The sequence below is a fragment of the Mya arenaria genome, chromosome 9 (assembly GCF_026914265.1).
Source record: "Mya arenaria isolate MELC-2E11 chromosome 9, ASM2691426v1".
NCBI classification, from domain to species: domain Eukaryota; kingdom Metazoa; phylum Mollusca; class Bivalvia; order Myida; family Myidae; genus Mya; species Mya arenaria.
In genome coordinates, this window is record NC_069130.1 from 37,976,402 (window position 1) to 37,996,592 (window position 20,191).

The 20,191-nt window shown below is 36.4% G+C and overlaps 1 protein-coding gene across 1 annotated transcript in view; it reads left to right on the plus strand.

Moving 5' to 3' along the window:
- The first annotated feature begins 513 nt into the window (after positions 1 to 513).
- The window catches only part of LOC128203627 (fibroblast growth factor receptor-like), a 29,828-nt gene continuing 10,150 nt past the window's right edge, over positions 514 to 20,191 (plus strand). The window contains exons 1-5 of the mRNA XM_052905123.1: positions 514 to 1,236; positions 2,946 to 3,066; positions 4,024 to 4,160; positions 7,799 to 7,922; positions 9,015 to 9,102. Of these exons, the coding sequence (XP_052761083.1) occupies positions 1,091 to 1,236; positions 2,946 to 3,066; positions 4,024 to 4,160; positions 7,799 to 7,922; positions 9,015 to 9,102 (616 nt within the window). The 5' untranslated portion in view covers positions 514 to 1,090. The remainder of the gene's footprint in view (positions 1,237 to 2,945; positions 3,067 to 4,023; positions 4,161 to 7,798; positions 7,923 to 9,014; positions 9,103 to 20,191) is intronic.

Below are 20,191 nucleotides of genomic sequence, written 5' to 3' on the forward strand. Positions count from 1 at the left end.
CTTAAACTGTTAGTAACGCTATCTGCGGTCTGATCTTTTGTCAGCAGTCTTTTATCACTGGTTTGCAGATATTTACGCAAGGATTTGCTCATTCCAACACCATTTTTGATGAACCATTATTAATGAAGTGAACCTGTGTAATTTCTATGTTTTTAGAATGCTACCAAATGATAACAAACGGACTAGGATTATATTAGTTTCGTATATTTTAAAGCTTAGTTCCGCCCTGATCCCCTCCCCCCCCCCCCCCCCCCCCCCCCACACACACACAACCCACTCCTCCCGGCCTTAAGTTTTTATATCAGAAAGGCAGAAACAAATATGCATATGATACACCAAAATTCAACATTTTAGACTAGGTTAGCCTTTGTTTACCAAACCTCCAATATCAATTGTAACGAATACCAATCTTCCTTCTACCTATCTTAGTTGAGCCGGTGTGTTTAAGTGATCCACGTACTCAAAGGTGACCTAAATTGTTTACTTGCACAGTCAGTTAATACATTATAATGTTTATCAGCTGTCAGTCTACGTATAAATCTTCATACTGCAAACACAATCTAGGACATATTTTATACCCATGAATCACTTGAGATTTATAAAATGTGCATTTGTCTGTAAACACGATCAATATGTTTCGTATAGCTGTTTTTGCAATCGGCAGTGGATATTAAAGTATTTTCACTCTATTTATTGAACTTATTACGCGGAAGGATTATTGTGACATAGGTTTGTAAGCTAGTCATGGACAATCACGCAGTGTGTGCACGGAATCGTTGGTATATCGGGAGTCACGCAATACAATGGTGATATAATATATATTATTGTCATAATAGTTTGCAATGATTTAAAGTTTTAAATCATTATATAACTTCAACGCATGATCTGAAGATGTAGATCTCTGTATATATGAAACAAGCTAATAATAATCAAATACAAAAGATGTGCCACATGACATTACCTGAAAATCACGGTGCTGATGGAACTGAGTATCACTATTTTGAGAGCATCTGATAGCATGCCAAGCGGGATTACCAACAGTGTAAGAAATTCTCACAAGTAAAACAAAGGGCACGGACTGACGTTTAAGATGTTCGCAAAACTGAGCCTCGTGTATTTATCAGTGTGCATGCACTCATTAGTGCTCGTGATTTCTGCGAACAATGTTGAACAAATGAGCGAGTGCTCCGTTAAGATTAAGGAAGGCACTATCGACTTGTCAGTGTTAGATATAAAGTGAGTATAACTTATACACTTTGAATAATATTTATTGAAGGGATTCGTACACAGATTTATAGGGCTAGACATCGTATGTTTTAATATCGTCCAAAATGTGAATCAATGATAAAACTCGAGTCATCAAAAGTTCAAAATAGAGCTCAAATTAATGTTATTCATGTGAGTTTTTTTAAAAACCTGACAGAAAATGCTGTATTTAGCCGAAAAGCGTTATTAACGTTATTGAAATTTAAATAACTTTTGAATACTGATAGAATATTGTATGGCTCTACATGTAAAGTAAATCCTTAAAACCCCTCTTTATGAAAAAAGGTATGGCAGAAATTTATCTTGCAGTTTTTATGTTTTATGGAAATAGTTAACATATAAAGAACCTACATGCGTTCTAGTTACAGAATAAAATCAATTAGCATCGTTATCTTTAAAATGTTTCACTTTTTTCTTCAAAAAGGAATATGACATTTTATATTACAGATATGGTGATAATTTTACAATGATAGTTTTATTAACCCTTACTGAATTTCCAATTCGAAAGTAGGTGTAGAAGGCTAAGGATTTTTAAGCACATTTGTGTTTTTAATGCAAATGTGTTTTTTTAACTCTTCTCTCGTTAAATTTGCTCAGCGCTAAAACATAGTCAAAGTTATGTGAACTAGTATATGTTTTTGCTTGTAAATTAAGGATTGAAGATAAATAATAAACTTAATGCTTCCATTAGAACATATCACCTATGTGACGCACATCGCAACCAACCACAATAGTCCCAACATTCTCCGAAAACCGCTGTGGATCCTTAACCTAGATCTAATTGGCACACGTGGTACAATTGCTCTCCATGTGTTATTGTTTACAGAGAATTTCTGTGCCAAGTCACTATTTCACTACTTTTTAACCCTCACCTTGAAATGTTCTACCACTTGCATTTTTCCTTCAAAAATCAGAATATGAATTTCGCAAGATGAAATAAAGCTTAAAACTACTGTTGGCAGTTTTTCCTAATGAAAAGTGCACATCAATCGGTTAAATAAAGAACGGCTACACTGCCACCAGTCAATATATACTGCCTCAACGGCGGTTTTCCATCAGTCAGTTTTAACAATTCAAAGAGTTTCGTTTGTCACTGTGCGGTAATTTGAAATCGGATGAAGTGAAACCAATGCAAACGGTACATGCAAGGATACGTTGTGGGTACAAACCCGCCTTCGCCGTACTGAGTACCACGTGATACCAAATGTCCACAACTAGACGAGTTGCACTTAAATTGAAATCCACTTCAGTAAAGTCACGATCAAACAGTGCCTCAAAACCTTGCAAGTTCATTTGCAAACAGAAGAAAATTGCTCCAACTATGATGAAAACACAAACAAAAACTTTAAACGTTGCCATGGCACTTTCTGAAAACTATCATATATTTACAGGTGTCGTTAACGGCCTTGAAACCGATTTCAAGGGCAATCGATGCATGTAGAATTATTTGGCTTGTCGTTAAGCATAAACCATAACATTGGCCCAAACTCAAAAACTGCTAATTATATTAAATTGTAACTTCGTATAAATGTTGCCAGAGACAAAAAGTCCATGTATGGTGTGGCGCATAACACTGACTTTAATCATATTTAAGTTCGGCTTGGGGGCTGGGCAATGAACATTGAATTTTGCTCCGGGGGGCTCTTGTTTCATCATTTATTTTACTCGTATATTATCAGTTTGGAGGCCCAGTTAGGGGACGGAAGGGACGTTTGGAACTACACGTTCAACCCGTGCTTCCCCTTTACCCGACCAGAGAATATCGACGAGGGCTTTGGCGATAAATGTATTGGAGTTGCGGTGAGTAATGAATCATTTTACTTCAGAAACATTAAATTTGACCTTTATAATTCCTGGCAACAGACTAATGTAAGTTATCAGTGCTGCACTTACTGCTGTTCTTTCAATGATACAATGATAATTACAGGGACAAGCCCATAAATCAAAACATACTGTGTTGAGAGCAAAAATCGTGTTGAGAGCAAACCTAAAAGGTTATTTTGGCTATATGTAATGCTTCCGAAGAATCTTTCTTTAATAATGTGGCCATGCCGTTTATAAGTAAGGGATTTTAAATGCATTATTATAGGGTTTATACACATTTTTAGGTCGTTGCCATCTGCAAAGGTCCGTAAAATGGTTTACAGCCCGAGTAGATTGACTTTATAAAATATTTGGGGACGGGCCATTCTTGAACAATATCAAGAACCTGACCTGATACATTATTCCGTCATTTTTGTTCAAAAGTTTGCATCGTTGATCGCTAAAATATCAGGTCGCTCAGCGTCCATTGTTATGATATGGGCCCTAATAGCGCGTATGTAAAACAAAAAACCGGTCGGTAATGGCACGTGATTTTACTGAAAAAGGCACTTTTTCTTCCGATAACGGCTGGTTTTTGCTCGTTAACACACCTCCATATCGGACCGAAAATACAGATTGTATGCATTATTAATCATGACTTAAGTAAATACGTAAGAACTTGTTTTCTTGAATTCATTGAAACTCAAACTTATGTTATATATCATTGGGAAGTAAGATGCCGACATTTTGTAAAGAGCACAAAAATAACATCCGTTGCATCCACTTTCTTAGTGATGATGTCATGTTAAAATTAAGAGGTACTGGCAATAATTTCAGATAATAATTTTAATGCACCTCCTACTTTTAAAAATATACCATTCAAGTCCCAGTATATCAGAATGCTTGTATTTGTTTATCAGTTGAAAAAAGAGGCTGCAAATATTTCTATTACAGTTGTGTAAGCACAAGATAGACAAGAAGTCAGACCGCGGGTATTATTACAACCTCGGCTACAAGGACCAGGCTTCATTCGATATCAAAACACCGTCCCCAAACACCACATACGTAAACATAATCTACAAAGGCTTCTGGTAAGTTGACCCTTAGATCAAAGACTGAAGCCTTGATTCTTTTACAAAATATGCAAATTAACTGATATCAGAAAACCATTATTAAAGTCAGATATGATTACTGCGAGGGTCATCAAAACTACGTAAATACTGTATATAAAACTTTAAATGTAGGTATTTATTATATTTCTTCATATCACAGAAATCGTCGAAATATTTTCCCTTTTTGAGAACCGTTTCAGCTTTTTGCCAATTATGCAGTTCTTTTAGTTGCATGTTTCCAAATTAAGCACAACCGATTTCGATTATCTAATGACTGTCCCCAAACCTCACATACGTAACCATAATCTACAAAGGGTACTTGTAAGCTGACCCTCAGATTTAAGACTTAAGCGTTCATTTTGGTCACAAAATATGCAAATTAAATGATATAAGAAAAACAATATTAAAGTTAGGAATTATTCATTTTGAACTTATTAAGTTTTTACCATTGGAGTTTAGCTAGATTGTGTAGAAAGTAAACATCATATTTTAAAAACTTTCGAGTCGCTTCCTGTGTCAAACTCATCAATACTGAATGTCAATGTGAGATGCCACAAAAACGTTTCGCAACCGGGGATCGAGTCCGGGACTCATTGGTCTAAAGTCTGACTCGCCACCTCTGAGCCGTCCAGAGCTTATTAGTTAAACATGTAAAATAGTATGCCCCTATCACGTTGGTAATAATCTTTTGCTGATTTGTAAACTTCAGAAAGAAGAAAATTCAATGAAATATATTCAAATAGCGTTTATTAAACATAAAGATTATACGTTTACTTCGTGTTTAAATTAATGTCTTGATATAAAATAATCAAGCATGATAAATGGGAAAATGAAATACACTACTTGTTTTCAATGACTGCCGTGAGAATATGGTTGCTGAGGCGGCTTACCTTGTTATGCTTAATTTAAAATAAGAATCTTGTCGACCCGTATGATTCTTTTTGCGTCGTTCTTTATGTGGTATTTTAAAACTGAGCCTCAGTAGTTTTGGTACCACAAAAGGCGGTTATCATATCTTTAGCTGCATCTGTTATGTGATACTTTATTGCAACCAAATAAGTTTTGATGTTAAAATTGTGTATACTCTGATATGTTTTGTTATGGCTTAAAAAGCGTTGCTCAGGGTAAAATTAAGCAAACCTGTTTTAATAAAAAAAATATTGAATGTCATTTAAAACATTTGCACTTTAAAGGGACTCGCTCATGTTTTTGTAAAATGCACTTTTTGTGTGACGAAAATAAGTGTGGCAAATCATTGTGAGTGTTAAAACTAAAAAACTGACGGCTGGAACTCTTCAACAAATCGGCTGGAACTCTTCAACAAGTCGGCTGGAACTCTTCAACAAGTCGGCTGGAACTCTTTAACAAGTCGGCTGGAACTCTTCAACAAGACGGCTGGAACTCTTCAACAAGTCGGCTGGAACTCTTCAACAAGACGGCTGGAACTCTTCAACAAGACGGCTGGAACTCTTCAACAAGACGGCTGGAACTCTTCAACACATCGGCTGGAACTCTTCAACAAGACGGCTGGAACTCTTCAACAAGTCGGCTGGAACTCTTCAACACGTCGGCTGGAACTCTTCAACAAGTCGGCTGGAACTCTTCAACAAGTCGGCTGGAACTCTTCAACAAGTCGGCTGGAACTCTTCAACAAGTCGACTGGAACTCTTCAACAAGTCGGCTGGAACTCTTCAACACGAACCCCGTTGGCTCGAACTCCCAGCGACCGGCGAAAATACCTCGAGCCTCGGACAATTCGAGCCAAGCGGTAATGCTTACATTCAATTTAAATAAATTGGTCCTTTACATCAAGTTCGAGCAATCGAGGAGTTCGAGCCAAGCAATTTCGAGCCAACGGGGTTTGATTGTAGTTATTATGTAAGTTTCTTCAAATGCATAACCGGGAAAAAACAAATTTGGTGCCATATCATGAGCGAGTCCCTTTCAACACGCCTTAGCCTGAGCCTTCTTTCGGAAGAATCTGTGCAATATGCAGGCTGACCAAAGAAACGTGCACGGAGGTCGGCCTTTTCTTCCGACTGTGCAGCGTTGTAGGTGTCAGTCATTACAAATGTCCTCTAAGGCTTCATACCTCACCCACTCGAATGCTCATATTTTGACATCATTTGTTCTTTAGCACAGCAGATGCGGTGTGGTCAAGTCTTAAAGTGATCTAGACACCAGGTGGTCCAACAAATCGTAAAATACATTATTTCCTCAAACTAAGCCTAGAACTGTCAATACGAGCTAGTATGAGTATGATAATACATCTCTTTACATGATTAAAATAATATTTTGAAGCTGTCTCAGCTGAGTTGACCCGTTTAAAATCATCGCATAATGGTTTCCCGGTTCATAGTGTGTATATTAAAGCTGCACTCTCACAGATTGAACGTATTGACAACTTTTTTATTTTTTGTCTTGGAACGAGCCAATTTTTGCGAACATGCATGGACTCCAGTGATATACGACTGCTGACAAAAAATTAGATCGCAGATTTTTAAGTTAAGTTCAAAAATTGATGTTTTATGCAGTTTTCCTAAACCGTTAGCAACGGTTTAAGCCATTAAACATTAATTTTCGAACGGAAATATGAATTTTGTCAGCAATCTTTTATCGTTGGTTTGCAGATATCTACGAAAAAAATTGCTCTTTCCAAGACAAAAAATAAAAAAAATGTAAAAACGGAACATCTGTGAGAGTGCAGCTTTAAGCATGTGAAAGTCATGTGGCTAGTACAGGTAAATATACCGACGCTTAATTCAAATTTACTGGAAAATACGTGGTAGAAAACCCTGCTAAATTTCAAATGTGAAAAAAAACACATAAAAGCTGCGAAAGATACATGTATTGTAAGCGATGTGATACATCAGTAAAGTAAGATACATGTGTTGTAAGCGATGTGATACATCAGTAAAGTAAGATACATGTATTGTAAGCGATGTGATACATCAGTAAAGTAAGATACATGTGTTGTAAGCGATGTGATACATCAGTAAAGTAAGATACATGTGTTGTAAGCGATGTGATACATCAGTAAAGTAAGATATATGTGTTGTAAGCGATGTGATACATCAGTAAAGTAAGATCCAATGCATTGTAAGCGATGTGATACATCAGTAAAGTAAGATACATGTGTTGTAAGCGATGTGATATATCAGTAAAGAAAGATCCAATGCGTTGTAAGCGATGTGATACATCAGTTAAGTAAGATACATGCGTTGTAAGCGATGTGACACATCAGTAAAGTAAGATACATGCGTTGTAAGCGATGTGATACATCAGTAAAGTAAGATACATGTGTCGTAAGCGATGTGATACATCAGTAAAATAAGATACATGTGTCGTAAGCGATGTGATACATCAGTAAAGTAAGATACATGTGTCGTAAGCGATGTGATACATCAGTAAAGTAAGATCCAATGTGTTGTACCCAACGATATTAATTTAATGTAAATGTTTGACAATGTTCTTGGTTTTTTTATTGCAATGGAATCGTCTTGTATCTAGTCCTGTTAATGCTTTCAGTGGTTGCGGATAGATCCAGAAGACCTTCACCAACATTTTTAAACCTTTATATATAAAAACTGATCACTATACATTATTACAATGCGTAGGTCCCGGAAGGGGAAGGTGTCTACTATTAGGCTGGTGTGCGACGAGGAGCGGACGGACATACAGGATGCCTTGTTTGTCGTGCTCAAGGACCGGAAGTACAATGATCGAACCCTGGGGCTTTTGGTGAGTGAATCCATTTAGACCTTTTGTTTACAATGACCTGACCGACAAAAATGGGGAGGAAGGTTTGAATATTTTTTTATCTTAAAACGGTATTCACACATTTTATAGGGCTGCGTGCTAGTTTTATTAACGCAAAGATATGTATTCTACTTTTTTCTAAAACGTAAAAAAAGAAGAAAAAAATCAACTGTCTGTTTCGTAATTTTCGTTCTCGATCATCAACTATTAATTGATGAATATGTATGTACAGTGAATGAAAAGACCAACAAAACAAGAGCTACGGCAATGGCTTTTGGCTTAATGCATCATTCCCATGGCAATGCTTAGTAAATGTCATGTCTTCTTTCACATTTTACAATTTTCTTATTGGATATACAAGCCGAGATACACCGATCAAGGTTAAATAGCAAACGCGCATAAGGCCGAAAAAATATGTCTGTTTCGGGTAACCCGACCCTACCTATAAAAATGCACCGACCCTAACTTTTTTTCCGTGTCTGAGCAAAAAAATATTCGTTAGCGAATAGAGAGTTACGAAGGGCGGATAAATGCAGATTTTAATCAGAATGATTGTTTATATGATAAAACGAAGTCAGGCAATGACAGTAATGTAGGAAAGACTGCCATGTGCAAGGAAACACTCTGAACTTACGACAGATTTTGAAGAAAAATAAAATAAAATAAAAAAAAATCCCTACCTACCCTACCTAGAAATTTTGGGAAGGTTACCCTAAACAAACAATTTTTTTTTTTGGGGGGGGGGGGGGCCTAAGAATAGTAATGTTTTATTTAAGGCGCAAAAACTGTTCGTTCCCACTTACCAGACTGACCCTAATTTTTTATTCCTGACCCGATAAGTTTTCGTTTGTTCCTAATAAAATATGCATTTTTTAGAGAACATTGTAAAAATGTCACCATTTTATGTTTAACATATTGTACAATAGTGGTATACCCTGGTATAGGTCGGTTTGGTACAGAATCCCGGTTCTCAGAAAAAAGTCATGCCATCCTATGTGTCCCTTTTTATTTGGAAATGTTTGTGGAAACAAAGAACTTTTCGTTTGGCCTTAATGATCTTTTTTTCTTTTATAGTATGCAGAGCTACACCACGTGGCTTGTTGTCCGGACGGATACCGCCTGACTGACGGTGTTAGCCAAGGGAACAATACTGGACACCTAGGTTAGTTCATAGCCGATAGAAAGTGGGGGGGGGGGGGCTTAAAACATAAATTGGACTGAGCCTTACGAAACTTGGTCTATGTCCGGGTTAGATAATTAATACTTTCGGTTTGCTTTATGGATGCGTTAAACTGATTTATTAAGATGTATTGGCATCATATGAATTGAATAATAATGCACCTGAGTCAATTCTAACCACGCCCCCCCAGGTCCGGTGAATAGCGGGGACTTTGACTTTCGGTCCAGCCAACACCCCGTAAAATCTCCGCCCTGCGGGGACATACTGCTGGTTAAATCCCTGCCAAAAGCCCCCGCACTCCAGGGGCATCCTAGGTTAGGCCCATTCCCCGTTATTTTTGGTGCGAAAATAAAACCACCTCAGTCACTCGGCACTGCGGGGCCATCTGGAAGGTAAAAACATCCGCTTTCCACGGTATACCTGGACCGGGGGGACCGTGGTTACAATTGACTGGTGCATAAGTTCGACTATTTTGTAATAAGGTCGTATTATTTTAAAAATCTGGACCATCAATCTTTAAACACACGAGTATAAGGTATAAATACATGATATATCAGGATAAAACGACGAAGGGCGATAACTAGAAACTCCAACATCCTAATTTAGGCAAACTTCAAAATTAATTCTACCAAAAACAAAGGTCCTTCTACCTAGATGATTATCTGGTATTACCTGACTCAGAAAAAGCAAGACTAGCTTTATTGTAGAATTTCTGGATTTGATTCCGTACAAACACGCTTTATATGTGTATTTCATTGCGAAAATAATCAACCGTTTGTAGGATGCAGAGTTAGACTAATTTTTTGACAAAGTCTGAAGTTGTATCTAATAAATTTAAGTGCAATATAATGTGCCGAACATTCAAATGCTTTGGTGAATATTTGTCATATAAAACCCAAAGGTAGTTATTTTCACTTTCCATTTTACTTTAGTGTAGCGTTCATTTAAACTTTTCAATCATGAATGATGTTAATGGGAAATGCAACAATTCAGCCCTCATATTCAGTGTGATCACCTTTAAAAGCGGTATTGTATTTAAATGAAACAATTCAAGGAAACATCGTCATTAAATGATCGCTCAGAAACCAATTATGTGCACCGTGATTGAAGCGGCAGTGTATTTATTTTATTATTATATTTGTATTTATTACAGTACGTGCAACTCTCTTTAAAACGACCAGAACAAATTTAACTGGGATTTATTATTTTATTCTCCCGATATTGACAAAGAATGTAAACTTGGATGATTTTAGAGGATACAAAATATCTTGACTGATTTTTAGGTAATGCTTAAGTTACTTTATACGATAAAGTGCATTACTCAATTATTATCTAAGAAATAGTTATCAGACAACTTTTCTTGACATGTACGTATTGTCTTTGGTAACATCTCTACCAAGTTTCAGTTTAATATCCTGAATTTTTGTTTTGAGTTATGACCAAGGTTGAATTATCTGCACTATGACGCCTCCACCATGTGCCGACAACGACACCATGTCTACCACAGTACCTCCACTCATGTATTCGAAAAAAAAACGAGCTAAGAAATATATTATCAAATTTGCAAATTTATATTTGAAGAGTATAATTATTATATAAAATATTTGCTTGTTGTTAATGCATTTTTAAGTAATAGCTAGATGACATGAATAAAAATCTTAATGGTTAAGACGGGCCGGAGTGAGCGTAGCGGATTTTGTATCGGATTAGTGGCAGTGGGCGGACCTTTGATAAAGCTAAGTACTTTATGATTGCCTATCTGCAATTACATTGGCTGTCAATTGGCGGTAAATTGTATTTTAGTAAAGCATATTGTACGTCCCATGTTTATACATAACAGATGGTTTTAATATTAATGCATTGAATATTCAAACGCGCAAGGCGTTCATGAATGGAAACTTAAATAACATTATAATTGTAAAGCTAGGCTTGTTCGTTACGATTTTTTCAAATATTCAATTTCCAAGGCCATCATGCGCATGTTATCTGATACAATAAGCGGACAAACGAATATCGTGCGTTTACTAAAAGACATACTTGAATGTCTTTAAAGCTGCACTCACACAGATATACCATGTTTTATGGCTTAAACCATTTTAAGAAAAATGCATAAATATCATTGTTTTAACTCTAATATAAAAATCTGCGATCCAATGTTTTTGGCAGCAGTCTTATATAACTGGTTTCCATGGATTTTCGCAAAAATCGGCTCGTTCCAAGACTAAAAATAAAAAAAATTGTCAAAACGTTCAATCTGTAAGAGTGAAGCTTTAAATAACATTGTGATTGTAAAGCTTGGCCTGTCCGTTTGGATTTCAAACATTCAATTCCCATGCCAAAATGGGCACGTTATTTGATACAATAAGCGTACAAACGAGTTCCACGCGTTTTCTGAAGGACATGCTCATTGAAATAAAAACTTGAACATCTTTAAACAATGGAATGTTTCTTCACCGTAGAAATATCAAGTGAAAATGTGATTCAAACTTGACATTTAGTGCCAATTGTTCAGAACTTTGTTTAAGTTAACAACGTTGTTAACGTCGTGTTTGTTAACTTTCAAATCGATACTACTTTATGGCCCGATCGTTCAGAACTTTGTTTAAGTTAACAACGTTGTTAACGTCGTGATTGTTAACTTACAAGTCGATACTACTTTATGGCCCGATTGTTGAGAACTTTGTTAAAGTTAACAACGTGATTATTGTCGTCGTTGAAAACTTTCAAATTGTTACTGCTCTGAAATTTTAATGTATACACTTATGATCTACAGTGTTTCTAACAAGATTTAAAATGAATCTATCAGTAGTACATGTTTTACTTGATTATATTAACACATCATCAAATATTTCATATTTCAAAGTTAACAACAGTGAAGTTAATTATGTTGTTAACATTAACATTGTTCTTAACAATCGGCCATATACGTTTAATGAATACACTTGTTAAAAACTTATCTGCTGTATTTCTAACATCATTTGAGACAACTGTTTCAGCTGTGTGTAAATAAATTTAAAAATGTGAGTACATCGTCTAATATTTTAAGTTTAAAAGTAGATTATAAGTATCTTCCATGGCCGAGAGTGTAAGATAGGTTCATTCCGACCCGAGCGTAGGGTGTTTTGCGGAAACGAGGTTTACCGAGTTTCTGCAAAACACCCTGCGCGAGGGTCGGGATGAACCTATATTATACGAGCGTCTATGGTAGATGCTTTTTCTCCCACCTCAGTTAAACAAAATTTAGTTAAAATGTATTTTTTTGCTGGAACTCCTTTGTGCTTAGTGAAAATAATTGCGTACGGATAAGCGATAATTCGTGGTTGTCATGAATATTGGCGCAGTGATTCAGAGTGTGTTAATGGTCTGATCGGTCTCTAAATAGTTCTAGAGTGAAGCATTATTTTTTGAAAGGTGCGTGAAAACTGTTTTCTGGTGATATTTAAAGCGAGAAATAATAAACTAGCGTTCTAAATATTGCCACAAGACAAGGTTTCTATGATGCGCTACAGACGACAGTCTTCAACAAGGGAGGTAATTGCAATGTGGTGACCACTACAAGAAGTTCCATACGGGCATTTTATCTTCGTCCGTGGGCAAGATAAGAATTTCTAGCATGATTAAATTAATGGATCTACTTATCTGAGGTGGGAGAAAAAGTTGTCGTTAATTACGTTGTTTAACAACTTGAACAAAGGTCTGAACAATCGGCCCAATATCGAAACTAGAACCTGGTATCTCACTGAACAATCGGCCCAATATCGAAACTAGAACCTGGTATCTCACTAAACAATCGGCCCAATATCGAAACTAGAACCTGGTATCTCACTGAACAATCGGCTCAATATCGAAACTAGAACCTGGTATCTCACTGAACAATCGGCCCAATATCGAAACTAGAACCTGGTATCTCAATGAACAATCGGCCCAATATCAAAACTAGAACCTGGTATCTCACTGAACAATCGGCCCAATATCGAAACTAGAACCTGGTATCTCACTAAACAATCGGCCCAATATCGAAACTAGAACCTGGTATCTCACTGAACAATCGGCCAAAGGGAGGTAATTACAATGTGGTGACCACTACAAGAAGTTCCATACGGGCATTTTATCTTCGTCCGTGGGCAAGATAAGAATTTCTAGCATGATTAAATTAATGGATCTACTTATCTGAGGTGGGAGAAAAAGTTGTCGTTAATTACGTTGTTTAACAACTTGAACAAAGGTCTGAACAATCGGCCCAATATCGAAACTAGAACCTGGTATCTCACTGAACAATCGGCCCAATATCGAAACTAGAACCTGGTATCTCACTGAACAATCGGCCCAATATCGAAACTAGAACCTGGTATCTCACTGAACAATCGGCCCAATATCGAAACTAGAACCTGGTATCTCACTGAACAATCGGCCCAATATCGAAACTAGAACCTGGTATCTCACTGAACAATCGGCCCAATATCGAAACTAGAACCTGGTATCTCACTGAACAATCGGCCCAATATCAAAACTAGAACCTGGTATCTCACTGAACAATCGGCCCAATATCAAAACTAGAACCTGGTATCCCACTGAACAATCGGCCCAATATCAAAACTAGAACCTGGTATCTCACTGGACAATCGGCCCAATATCGAAACTAGAACCTGATATCTCACTGAACAATCGGCCCAATATCGAAACTAGAACCTGATATCTCACTGAACAATCGGCCCAATATCAAAACTAGAACCTGGTATCTCAATCGGCCCAATATCAAAACTAGAATCTGGTATCTCAGTATGGACCAAAATAAGCTTTCTAAAGAGATTGATTCATCAAATTTATTCTTAACTACATACAGACAAATGACATGACATGATTTGCATGCAGAAATGACAAAGAGATAGCGTTGACAGTTGGACAACGTGCATCTGCATTCTCTATCAATTGTTATTTTTTTTGGTTAAGATATTAGTCCCGAATTGAAAACAGAACACAACGCTCTGGCTCGCATTAACTTAATTCTAGTAGTCACGTATTACAAAAATGACTATCTGTAGCAAAATGGGAAAAATACGTTTATTCCTGTTTCCCTATTTACGCTATTGTTTGAACACCACTATTTCATTATCAGTATTTCCTGTTTTCCTTCTTACCCTATTGTTTGCACACCTCTGTTTTATTGCCAGTGTTTCCTGTTTCCCTATTTACCCTATTGTTTGCACACCTTTGTTATATTGCCAGTGTTTCTTGTTTCCCTATTTACCCTATTGTTTGCACACCTCTGTTTTATTGCCAGTGTTTCCTGTTTCCCTATTTACCATATCGTTTGCACATCTCTGTTTTATTGCCAGTGTTTCCTGTTTCCCTATTTACCATATTGCTCGCACATCTCTGTTTTATTGCCAGTGTTCCTTGTTTCCCTATTTACCCTATTGTCTGCACACCTCTGTTTTATTGCCAGTGTTTCCTGTTTCCCTATTTACCATATCGTTTGCACACCTTTGTTTTATTGCCAAAGTTTCCTGTTTCCCTATTTACCATATCGTTTACACATCTCTGTTTTATTGCCAGTGTTTCATGTTTCCCTATTTACCCTATTATTTGCACACCTCTGTTTTATTGCCAAAATTTCCTGTTTCCCTATTTACCATATCGTTTGCACACCTCTGTTTTATTGCCAATGTTTCCTGTTTCCCTATTTACCATATCGTTTGCACATCTCTGTTTTATTGCCAGTGTTTCCTGTTTCCCTATTTACCCTATTATTTGCACACCTCTGTTTTATTGCCAGTGTTACCTTTTCCCTATTTACCATATCGTTTACACATCTCTGTTTTATTGCCAGTGTTTCCTGTTTCCCTATTTACCCTATTGTCTGCACACCTCTGTTTTATTGCCAGTGTTTCCTGTTTCCCTATTTACCCTATTGTTTGCACACCTCTGTTTTATTGCCAGTGTTCCTTGTTTCACTATTTACCCTATTGTCTGCACACCTCTGTTTTATTGCCAGTGTTTCTTGTTTCCCTATTTACCATATTGTTTGCACACCTCTGTTGTATTGCCAGTGATTCCTGTTTCCCTATTTACCATATTGTTTGCACACCTCTGTTTTATTGCCAGTGTTTCCTGTTTCCCTATTTACCCTATTGTTTGCACACCTCTGTTTTATTGCCAGTGTTTCCTGTTTCCCTATTTACCCTATTGTTTGCACACCTCTGTTTTATTGCCAGTGTTCCTTGTTTCCCTATTTACCCTATTGTTTGCACACCTCTGTTTTATTGCCAGTGTTTCTTGTTTCCCTATTTACCCTATTGTTTGCACACCTCTGTTTTATTGCCAGTGTTCCTTGTTTCCCTATTTACCCTATTGTTTGCACACCTCTGTTTTATTGCCAGTGTTCCTTGTTTCCCTATTTACCCTATTGTCTGCACACCTCTGTTTTATTGCCAGTGTTTCCTGTTTCCCTATTTACCCTATTGTCTGCACACCACTATTCTTTTGCCAGTTGACACTTTTTTCTTATTTACTTTTTTCTCCGAAGGGATACATTTTTTTTATCAGAAAGACGCCCAATTGTATGCTTCTATCCAGCCAAAATGTTTGTTTGACAATGATAATCAAACAAAACTTGACCCATTTAACGAAAATACAGGTTTATTTTATTTATTTATTTTTTTCGGGGGGTGGGGAGGGCGGAGGGGAGGGAAGTTGATCGGAAACAAACATTAATTTTCGGGGGGCTTATGTTGTTGTTAGACTGACTCAGCTTAAAACTTTTAAATAATTTTTTTCCGATAGTGTTCAGTATGTGACGGACAGACTGTCCGTATAGACGGTCATGATTTATTGTTAAAGATAACATAGTTTTCAAGGCCCAAGTTAAATTGTTTACATTGTCAGGTACATGAATATAATCGTCCTAGATATGAGCCAAGTATCTCCTTACCCAACATGTGAACTCGCCTTTTTTCAAAACTCGGTCTGCAAACATTTAGTAGTGTAGAAGGTAAACTATTCAAGAACAGACGCCGAAATGCAAGAATGAGGTCTTTTTTTATTTTGCAGCCATCTAATCTTTATCCAATACATAAATTAAAGGTGCAAGATCTTGTTTCAGATTAATTGGAAATCGCATTAGCAGATCCATAGGGGTTGCATTCGGCAGGCACCCCCCCCCCCAAAAAAAAAAAAGAAGAAGATAATTTAAATTCTCCAAGTTTACTTTTTATTTCAATATAGACAACATGAGTAATACAAAACGCACAGAATGCATCATTTTGTAGTAGAAATTAATACAATTGTCTTGGGGGAGAACTCCAACCCCTTTATACCATTTCTTTCAGTTCTATATGATAGGCGCAGGTCAAAAGATTACGCCCTTAAGTTGCGCCCCCTCTACCGTGAAATCCTGGTCCGCCTCTGAATTGTGTCAAACTTTCACGTTAATGAAAATTGACATCCGAGTAGCAAACTCGGTCAGGTTTAAACCTCTGTTATGATTAACAGTTTGGCAATGTTTGGTGTCTTACACCAGGTCCAGGCAAACTAAGGTGCGTGCCTTTGACACAGGTGGATCCATCAATTGACGTTAGAGGGGAGTGTTACTTAGGGGCGCAACAATTGACCTCCTACTCTCTATCAGAACCGAAAATTATATAGTTTAAAACGTTTGCATGGGATTTGCGGCTACTCCCCCGACAAACATAATAGCAATTCAAGTCGGAAATGGTGCATTTTGGGCATATTGTATTATATTATATTTGCTCAGATATTGACATAAAAAGCAAACTTGAACGGTTTTAGGGGAGGGGGGAATCCGCTTGTGCGTGTCATATCAGGAAATTTCACATTTAAACATTGGCATTTTCACTTCTCAATGAATCCAAACTTTATCAAGAAAGAGTGTAAATGACATGAAGATGTCGGTGAAATACAATTATAGACCGATATAGGTAGAATTATTTCTCACTTGAACGAGTTCGTGCTAGTCAACAATGCTCAAATGCTACCCTTAAATCATACTTATTGGTAACAGTTTTTATCAGACTTTGAGACATTTATTTCGCCTATGTTTGAATAACATAAATTTTGAACTTTCAAGATTTCTGTGTTAAAGTGAAGATCACTTCATCACATCTTAAACAAAGAATACGATTTTTTGCACAATAGGCAATATTTTCTATCCTGTCTGACCCAATATAGCTCTCAGGCCAATTAAATAAAACATTGTTTCGTTATCCATTATTAGGTTTCAAGTTTAAGTGATATGATTGGTTAATATTAGTTATAGTATAACTATTAACCAATCAATTAACATTTTGCCAAACTTTAACCAAACCAAATGTTTTACCATTTTTTTAATAAATGGCTGCTGTAGCTGATTGAATAACACTTGGATTAGTTACTGACAGGCTATCTTTAGCCAGTTTGCACATTTCAGTGATTTAATTGGATGATAGTAATTATTGGATAAACATTGACCAATCAATTAACATTTTGCCAAACTTTCACCAAAGCAAACATTTTACCATTTTTTTACAAATGACTGCTTAACTGTTTGAATAAAACTTGGATAAGTTATCCTCCGGCTATATTTAGCTAGTTTGCACATTGCAGTGATTTGATTGGATGAGATGATAGAAATTATTGGATAAATATTGGCAAATCAATATATATTTGATTGAATAACATTTTATTGCATGAATGTTAATACAATGACACACACAATACAGCATAATCAGATTTACATAGAATTTGAGACAAATAATTTATTATAAAACATGAAAAGGGATTTGGCCACGAGTTATTCCAACATCAGTTACGACCCTTTCCAAAAAGATAAGTTACCTGAATACACATCCTGCCTGACTTTAAGCAAACTAAATATTTAACCAGTTTTGAATATTTAGCGCATGCGAGTTTGGTTAGTGGTGACCAAGCCGGACAAGTGGGTTTTTTCCGGGTACTCCGGTTCCCTCCACAACACAAGACCACACTCTCGCGCAACATCGTGCCAACGAGAGTGATTCAGTATAAGTTATCATAACTTTCTGCACAATCGTTGTAAAATATGTCATGTTTAAACTAAACATTAAGCTATACTGGTCTTTATGATAGCAATTGATAGCCTGCATTTCTCCATGATTTATTATTCAAATCTCTAATAGGTCAACCCCTAGAACGATATGTAGCATAAATCCACCACCAAAGCCTCATATTTCATTGATCAAATGAATAGCTCGTATGATGATTTGGCCAACTACCAGGTGCGTAGCTTCCTATATGCCATGTAGGCCGCGGCAAACACATTTAAAAAACAACAACAAAAAACCGTCAAAACATTAAATGAAATATTATAACGTTGTCAACTTTAGTTACAACTTATAAGCCATAAACATCTCAGGATAATTGATGTCCATGTAAACATATTTGCGTAATCGAAACAAAGATCGAAAATCACCTCTTCAGAACTCGGTCGACAAATCATTTTCGGTTAAGCTTCACCCCTGTGGTTCGTCACTATTAGTCTCTTTAGGCCTAGAAAAAAAATATTTGGTTAGGGTTACATCCTTTTCAAAAATAGGTAGGGTAGGTAGGTTTTTTTTATTTTTATCATTATTATTATTATTATTAGGTTTATATAAGAATGTCATTTTTGATCCTAGCGGAATGGTGTTAAAGTTATTTTCTGTACACGCATTTAAGGTTTTAAACTACATATTGAAAAATATTTTTTTTTTTTTTTTTTTTTTTTAGTTTTTCAAAATTTGTTCAAACTGACTATAAAAACGGTAGAGTTGGCGCCTATTCCGTAGGTAGGGTCGGGTTACCTGAACCAAATGTATTTTTATTAGGCCTTATCTATCTCATAATGCTACTTATGTTACAACTCGCACAATGCCGACACTTGTAAAGCTATATTGTGGGTCATTTGTGTTAACAAATTTGTGTAAACCTCACCATGTAAACAAAGTTGAATAAAAAACAATGTTTATATATAGTTTTAAAAAAACAATACGCTTGGCTTGTATGTATTTTATTTAAGAAATGTCGATGTAAACTTTCTGAAGTGCAAACATGTCACAAAGTATTCATAGTTGGAATGTCTGCACGTGTTTAAGATATTATCATGCTGTATTATATGATTAACTAAAACAGGTTGCGATTCACGCAATGAGAAAGTTTTGGCAATTTGAACGAGGGGTGGATAGGCATACAGCTCTATCATGTCTATATTCGCTATATGTGTTTGAGCTTTGTCCACGAACTGTCACCAATGTCAAGCCGATCGCTGAATGTAAATAAATAAAACAGTTGTGTAAAAGGTTGTCGAATTCAATATCAAAGTTTTTACGAACATGAAACCCACTTGAAATGCATTACTGACATGGGTTGTGCATTGGACGCCGTCTTATGTAGATATAGAGTTTCAAATCGTCCTAAGCATGGCCAAGTTACAGGCTCGACATTCCGTATGCTCGGAATTATGACCAATGACCCTTAACTGTAAACTGACCTTTGATCTCCAGACATGGGTCGTGCACGCGACACACTGCACGCGACACACTGTATTATCACAGAGAACATTTGCGCTAAGCTGTTTGAAAATTGCCTTATGCAGGACCAGGTTACAATCAGGATACGAATTAGTGATGACCGCAAACATCGGCCCACCTCAATGAAATAGCCTAGGTTTTCATTGTAAAACAGGTTAAAAAACTTTCTAGAGTCAACTTTATCTATGATTGCTTAATATAATCTATTGAAATATAAAAATCAGAAGGCCTTATACATTCTGAATTAAGTTAAACAATGACAATTTGCAGTGTTGTCGGCTAGTAAGCCTACATGAACTATCACTGTAAAGCCAAACGTTATTTGAAGTATAACAAGTCACCATATTTGTGATATATGTTACGGGGTTGGTAGGTTATAAGGTTTCCTTTGTCCTGTAAATCCCATATTGGGTCACCTACTTACTCCGTAGCGTATATATCACATCGACAACCTGTTTAAATTGATAGATGTTTCATTTTTTTTTTATCGGAATCGGAAATGACGCCATTTTGGTACGATATAAAAATCA